General features: G+C 39.2%; 1 protein-coding gene and 1 long non-coding RNA gene across 3 annotated transcripts; both read right to left on the bottom strand.

Annotated features, from left to right (window-relative positions):
• Positions 1 to 2,092: 2,092 nt before the first annotated feature.
• LOC139190059 (uncharacterized) lies at positions 2,093 to 3,026 on the bottom strand. Its single transcript, XR_011574046.1, has 2 exons — positions 2,741 to 3,026; positions 2,093 to 2,255 (listed from the first exon to the last, which is right to left on the bottom strand). It is a non-coding gene; the product is annotated as an uncharacterized lncRNA (long non-coding RNA).
• A 187-nt stretch (positions 3,027 to 3,213) lies between these two features.
• On the bottom strand, positions 3,214 to 7,378 carry LOC103454843 (G-type lectin S-receptor-like serine/threonine-protein kinase SD3-1). Of its 2 annotated transcripts, none has more exons than XM_029090492.2 (2): positions 6,992 to 7,378; positions 3,214 to 5,685 (listed from the first exon to the last, which is right to left on the bottom strand). In XM_029090492.2, the coding sequence occupies exon 2, from the start codon at positions 5,662 to 5,664 to the stop codon at positions 3,397 to 3,399; it is 2,268 nt and encodes a 755-aa protein (XP_028946325.1). In that variant the 5' UTR covers positions 5,665 to 5,685; positions 6,992 to 7,378; the 3' UTR covers positions 3,214 to 3,396. The 2 variants fall into 2 exon arrangements, with proteins under 2 accessions (XP_028946325.1, XP_028946326.1); XM_029090493.2 differs by lacking the exon at positions 6,992 to 7,378 and adding an exon at positions 6,044 to 6,174.
• Positions 7,379 to 7,764: the final 386 nt, after the last annotated feature.

Genomic DNA, 7,764 nt, shown 5'->3' with positions numbered 1-7,764 from the left:
CAGCCCCACAAACAGCGCTTTTGGTCACACGTTATGACATAATATCAATGTGTCTATATATTCAGTGTCATGTGGTCGCAGTACTGGTTTCATCATCACCTTTTCTTTTATAAGGGATCTAGGCTATCATCTATATAAACATAAGTTAAGGTCCCTGTTACGCTAAACATACATGCACGCACACACATACACACCTAAAGTTAATATAGCATCCCCATTTCCACTTGTGCAAACATGATGCGCATGGAGAAGAAAGAATATCAATATTCATGTCTTTTTCGAGTTAGGCATAGAGTTAAAGGTCGTACCCAGTGCACAAGGCTCCCGCTTTACGCAGGGTCTGGGAGAGGTGAATGTCGGCTAGCCTTACCCCCATTTATGGAGAGGCTGCTCCCAAATCTCGAAAAACTTTTGACACTTTGGACTGGTCTTTTTCGATACAGGATTCTTACTGCTTTTGGTTTTCACATGTTTTGTTAATTGAATTGATAAGTTACTTAGTTTTGCGCACCTTTATTTTTTCTTTTTTTTTTATCAACGGCCAAGTTTTGGACTTCTACGCTTGCTCAAAGAGGATCCGCCAGGGAGGTTTGCTTTGCCCTCTTTTATTTTGTTTGGCTGAGGAAGTTCTTAGTCGCAGTTTAACTTCGTTGCTCTGTTCTGGACATTTGGTGCCTATGCCTGCCCAGCGGAGTCTGTCTACCCCTTCACACATTCTTTTTGCAGATGATATTCTGATTTTCGTACGTGTCTCTCGTTGTAATCTTCGTCATCTCATGCGTTTTATTGTTGAATATGGGCTCAACTCAAGTCAATTGGTTAATAAATCTAAACCTTTAGTGTTTCTTGGTAAATATGCTTGTCCAAGACATACATCTATTAGAAACATACTTGGAATTCGTTTGGCTTTGCCCTTTAAATATTTACGGGTTCCAATTTCCGGGGTCGTCCCCTGCGTAGTTACTTTCAAGACATTGTGAATAAGGTTAAGTGCAAGCTATCGGCCTGTAAGGGACATATGCTTTCTTAAGCAAGTCTTCATCTTATCACTTCTTTCATTCAGAGCATTCTCATTTATAGCTTCCAGGTTTATGCTTCGCCCCGTCTTCTCCTAAATCAAGTACAACATTGGGTGATAAATTTTTTCTGATCAGGTGATCCCAATTCTCCTGGTGTTCCTCTTGTCTACTGGCATGTCTGTTGTCGTCCTAAGAATCTCAGGGTTTAGGCTTGAAAGATTTGTTAGTTCTGAATCACTCTCTTCTTTTGAAACGTTGTTGGAATATGTTTAAATCCCGTTCTTTGATGGCCGTTTTTACGCATGCTCTTGATTCCTTTATCGACGCATAAAAAGTCTGTTATTTGCCTTTGTTTTAAGAAGATTATCCCCCATTATCTCGTCAAATTCGACGTGCGTCCTTGGAGATGGTTCACAAATTTCTTTTTGGTTAGATAATTGGTTGGGCAGGCCTCTGGTATCACATCTTGAGATTCCATTGATGCTACTCCTTTCCCTTTACAAGCATCTACGCATTCCTTGTGTTGGTCGGGATCTTTATCTGGCCTCCCTTCGGCGAAAGAGGCTTATTCTCATTTGCTTAGTTTTGACAATCAAGTGCCTTTTGGGGTGGGGGGGGATAATTTGGTCTCGGCGAATTCAGCCTTGCAGAAGTCTTGTTGTTTGGAAGGTGTTGCAAGGACGCCTTCTCACAGATTCAGTTCTTCAACGCATGAGAATTATGTTACTTTCTTTCTTTTCTACGTGTAATTCGACTTCAGAGTCTACTTGGCATCTCTTTTTGGAATGCCCTTGGAAGGTAGCTTCATGGCAATGGTTGTTGGCTCTCTCCCGACGTCCTTGGGACGCGGTGGAGTCTCTCTCGCAGGTTTTTCTAAGACATTTATTGCTGGTTTTTCAGGCTCTTCTAAAAAGTTTTTGGTTTAGGTAGTTCTATATTTTTACTTCCTCTTGCGATACCATTGGCTCAAAGTTCTGATATGTTTTGATTACTTGAGGCGGTAGGTTGGATCTCTTGCGAAACATAAGTAACAAGGCAATGACAGTTGCAACCACTACAAAACCCAAAAAGGATACGAGGATAACAACACCAATTTTGCCTTTATTAACTCACTAATAGTTGTTATTACGCTCTGGAACATAAATATCTGCCGGAGGAGCTGCATGCACTCAGTCCGACTCCCTCTGCATCTCCATACAAGCCTTAGTTTCCGACAAAAGCATTAGCTGGTGCGTTCTGGAAAATGCCACAACTTGGAATTAGCCCTGTCAAGTTGTTATAAGAAAAATCATAGCGCTTGAGACTAACAAGTTTGGAACATGCAAGTTTCTGCTGAGGTATTCTGCTGAGATCCAAGTAGTGACAACTACCCAACTAGGGATTGATCCTGTGAAGTTGTTCCCGCTCGCATTGAGTAGAATTAAAATTTCTGGTCGAATGACTGCATGCAACTACTCCGGCAGAGCTCAGGTGGAGTTCGACCAGAAATTTTAATACTACTCAAGGGCATACTAATTAATTTTCTTAATCTTGATGTGAGATTATTGTATTTCTTTCAATAATGTGTAATTAAAATATGCATCCCATTGATTCCCAATCCCCTATATGATTCAAAACAAATCCTGTAAGAAGAAAACCAATGAATCACAAAATCTGAAAATTTTAAAAGGTGAATACTTCTTGCTTTGAGCCAAAAAATTCGTCAGGGAGTTGATGATTACCATCTCAAGCAAGAATACGCGGAACTTCAAACGTTCTACAACTCTGGCAAATCCAACCTACTCCACGACCTGAGACAATCAAAGGATGTCAGTTTTTGGCCGCCCCTTTTCTCCTTTTGATCCAAAGGGAAGCAAAGCAAGAAATCCAACAACTAAAACATGGGGAAACCAACAATTTGACAAAAGAAATCCAACAAAATCCACAACTTTTAGCCTTAGAAATTCAAGCGAATTACAACGGTAACCTTCATTAGCAATAACGAGAAAAGCAACTCCTCTCATAACCAAAATACAAAAGTTATCTTTAAGCCATGTAATAATGAAAATGAAATGAGAATTCGTACCTGAGAAAACTGGATTTGGCTACTTGGAAGAGAGCAGGGCGTTGATTGTCATGATTACTCTTATATGCGGGGGAACAGAGACCGCAAGATTGCAAAATATATTCCAAAGTTAAACACGAAATTCAAAAGTTAGATGGGAAAATGGCATTTCATTATAATAGCTCAGATAGGGTGAAAATCTCTTGTCAGGACTATCTCAAAGACAAGAACACAAAGCTAAATTGTCATTGTGTTGTTAGTCCTACTATGCACAGCTTAAACTCGAGAAGACATTTCAAAAATAAAATAAACTTTCTTCCATACAGCTGGATTCTACGGCTCCTCTTCGTCATCAAGTGGCCCTTGACAAGCAAAAGGGGGTGGTGGTGGATCAACGCTCAAGGTGCCCTCCAAGACCTTAACCACCTCTCTCATTGGAGGTCTTCTACGTTCATCAGTTTGGACACACCAAAATGCAATTCTTAAAGCACGTTCCAGCTCTTGCACAATAAACCCACCAATTATTTTCCTATCTACCACATTCTCTGGATGCCCTTGCAGCCACTCTTCGTATGCCCACTCACAAAGGTCCCCAACTCGACACCCACTTACTAATACTAACACCATCTTACCAAAGTCCTCCACATCTCTCTCTGCAGAAGAGCATGAAGAGCATGATGCCTTGCTGACTATGTTCCCAAGTCCAAATTCAGTCACCTTGGCCTCTAAATTTTCATCCAGTACCACATTCTCGCATTTCAAATTCCCATGGCTCATAAATTCCCTACAGCTTGTGTGCAGATAACAAATGGCCCTTGCGACACTTAAGCATATATCAAATCTCTTCCCCCAAGTCAGCTTCTTACACAGTTTAACATCTTCTATATACTTTTCCAGAGAACCATTCTTGACATATTCATAGACCAGAAATCTGTGATCTAACTCACAACAGTAGCCCTGCAGCTTCACAAGGCTTTTGTGATGAATGTTTCCTATCTTTGCAACTACACACCGGTATTTTCTTTCTTCTACGCTTGCATCCACATCTTTGATTGCAACTTGTTTTCTATTTGGAAGAACACCTTTGAACATCTTTGGCCCAATTTGATATTTGAAGTTCTCTGTAAGCTCCTCTATTTCAGAGAAGGATAACACTATCAAACCATTCGAGTTTGGGCTGGTATGAGCAAACGCGGCTTTCTTCCTATCCAAATTTCTTCTTCTGTAGAACCAGAAACCAAGTGCCAATTGAACTAAAACAAATACGACGAACACTCCTGAGGCTGCTCCGATTAAGCAAGGGAAACAAAACTTATGAGACCGATTGAGAGGAGGGGAAGGCAACGAGAGATTGGGATTTACAGCTAATGGATCTGCACACATTTTCACGTAAGATACTGAACTCAGTGAGGGGTCTGAATAGCCAGTTACATACGGTGTTCTCTTAATTAAGCATCGTGCAGTTCCATCATTTGTAAAGGTTGTAGCTGTACAAGTCAGGTCATTCTGACACAAGCTTTTGCATTTCTCTAGACTAACTTTGGCAACTACATCATCAGTTGGTGGGTACATTCCATGTAGAGAAGTATGCTTATAATGATGCATGTTGGAACCAGAAGCACACCGATGATTTGGTATAAAACATCTGGAAGTGGACTCATTTGTCTGCTGCCTAAATGGACATTCGCAATCAGGGAACCCAGATTCATTGAAAACACAGATGCCACGTTGGCCACAGGTCGCAAAGACATCACACTGGTTCTCAACTGCTTGCCAGACTGATCTCCATGACTCTGATTCTTCTACCCATGAGTATAACCGGAGATTACCATCAACATCTAGCCTAAGAAACCTGTAACTTACAGAGTCATTGTGATCTTGACCATATAGTGACCACACAGGTTTCAAGTTTTGATCACGGAGTTGTAGGGCTCCATCAGAAGTGATGAAAGCACTGAGGTTTGAACTAGGAGGGCTTCCACTTGTCCAGTAGGTGACATGACTTTCCCATCGAAGCTCCAACTGACTAGAAGCACTCATGAAAAGAGTGTAGTAACTGGACACACTATTCCTGCTTGCAGCTCGAAGTGTTTGAAATGTAGAGAAGTTCTGTACAGGAAGAAGTATGTCAGATGGAGAATCAAAACTTTGCCAAACAATATGTTTCTCTTGATTCAATAGAACAAGATTTCCATTGTCATTAAGAGCAGCAGAAACAACTGATAATTGCCTTGTTTTACTGGTCCATGCAGTGACACCCTTCAAGGAATCAAATAAAACTAGTTCACCATCCTGGGTCAGCTGGGCATAAGAATCGTTACCAAGAATAAGATCATCTGCAGCACTCCATACTAAAAGTTGTTGGTCAAGCGGAATGGATTTTGAATTGAAACGGATCCCAAAACTATAGTTTGGCTGGTCTGAACAGTTAAAAAATCCAAACACAAAATCACCATTTGGAGAGATCCATATGTTTTTATCGGCCACAGAAAGTTTTGAACCTAAGGGAATCTCTGCACCAGAAAGAGTACGTAACAGGAACACAACAAAGATGCACAGCAGGAGATACGATTTAGGGAGATGTTCGACCAGTTCAGGCATATCTGAATATCTTTATAGATCCTACAAAACAATAAATTAGAACTGTGAGCTCTCCAAGTGCTGAATCATGTTCGCGTATCAAAGTTAATGAATTTCACTACGAAAATTTAGAGTAGAACTGTTGAAGCAGAGAAAAAGGTTGACAAGTTCCAACATTTTCCAAAGCAACCCCACTGATAAGTAAAAATGCCAAGAATCAAGGCAACTTATAGCCCAAATACAATAAAAATAAAAACAAAAAAAAAATTGAAAAATCACTGTTTTCAGGCCAAAAGAAAATTGAAGTTCCAAAAAATTATGATAAACTCAAAGAAATAACATTCAACACAAACTTCATACAATTCAAGAAGGAATACATACAATCTTCAGAATTTAGTACCTGAAAATACAGTTAAAACCCCAGAAATTTATCAAGCCGGTGTGGAATGCCCCCATGACCATCTCAGAGGCACCCCATTATTATATATTTGGAACATTATAATATTGTCATGTGAGCATTCAGAATTTTGAAGAATCAAACAGAGATTGACTGACAGAATTAGGCAGGAAGTAGCCTATAACAAAAAAAAATGAGCTGTAAAGGCAGTAAAGATTTGAATTGATTCCTGTGGATGAATGGGACCCAAAATTAACCCATTGGAGTCAGTGTTTACTGTTTAAGCAAAGCAATCCCTCTCAGGGCTTGAAAGGTTAAACACACTGGACAATGAATATTGCAGACAAATCATCATTCAAGATTTTTTTTTTTTTTTTTTTGGTCAATTATCACTGAAGATTAATCTCATTTACACTTATGAACTAGTGAGATTTGAATACAAGCGGTGTTACTACTTTAATATACACTAGGGGCAAGGGTGAGAATCCGGGATGCAGTGGGTTAAAGAAGAACGCCCCAACCAGTACCCCTAGGACAATCCAACACTCTGCTGCATCAGTGAGATTTGAAAATGTAAAAAAAATTGAAACTTTAAGCATTGACAGTGAGTGTCATCCTACTAACTAGTTTGCCAAATTTGCTTTTCTTCTGCTTTTTCTTGAAAGCTTTCCAAGAGATGCTTTTTTCTTGAAAAGTTGAACAGATGAAATGTAGGGGCCTAAAAGCAGAGGATAAGAGAGCAATAGAAGTGTTGGTTCATATAACAACTTAACAAACACAACAAAATCCAGTAAAACCCTAATTTGCAAACCCTAATTCAAAACCCCAAATCAAATTCCCAACTTTAAACACCACAACTGAACCATAAAAAAATACAAAAACAAAATTAAAAAAGCAGAAATTTGAGAGAAACGGCGGCAGTAGAGAAAACTGAAGAGAATAAGAACTTACCAATGAAATGTGAGGCACGAGAAAAAAAGCCGGGCGGCCTGGGGTTTTGAAATGGAGAGGGTTTGAGAAGAAGTTGCTTATTGGAAAAGTGATTGTGCAGAAGCAATGTGAGAGAAAGTGGAAAAGAGAGCGGGGGTTCGAGGTGGGGCGTTAAATGTCAAAGCAGCCGGAGACGGTGAGAAAGAGTCGCCGGAGAAGAGGTAGTGACATAGTGATTAGTGAGCGAGTGAGTGAGTGAGTGAAAGCGAAAGATTTTGCTGCTGCGAGAGTACGAACTCAATTTTCCTTTTGCACCCTTCTTTCTATTTATGTTTTTTTATATTTTTCTTTGATTAATTAGAAATAAATAAATAAATCTTTATGAACATTACCTTTCAGATGCCGCACGTTCATCACTTTTTCTAGATTTTTCATCTTATATGATTATTGAAATTGACACCCATTATCAATTTTGGTTTTTGAATTTGATTATGTCCAAAATTCTGTTTATGTATTGATGCGGCTCAGTGTGAGGTTGTCATACTCGAATAACATAGTGCCACGTGTATTTCACTAAAAAGAGAGAATGAAGCGAACAGAAAATGAGGGTATGTGGATCAACCACTCTATATACAAATTTATTTGAAACGAATTCAATATTATTGGACGTCTCATTTTAAAGATACATTATCACATAAAAATGTTATATAATTTGATGTATTATAATATTAAAATTTACGAATAAACTCATTTCATATAAATCGTTGGCTGGAATGATACAACTATAACAAAAA

The sequence above is a fragment of the Malus domestica genome, chromosome 12, assembly GCF_042453785.1.
Source record: "Malus domestica chromosome 12, GDT2T_hap1".
Taxonomy (NCBI): Eukaryota; Viridiplantae; Streptophyta; class Magnoliopsida; order Rosales; family Rosaceae; genus Malus; species Malus domestica.
The sequence above is the reverse complement of the archived record's forward strand: the minus strand, read 5'-3'. Positions and strand labels throughout refer to the sequence as shown.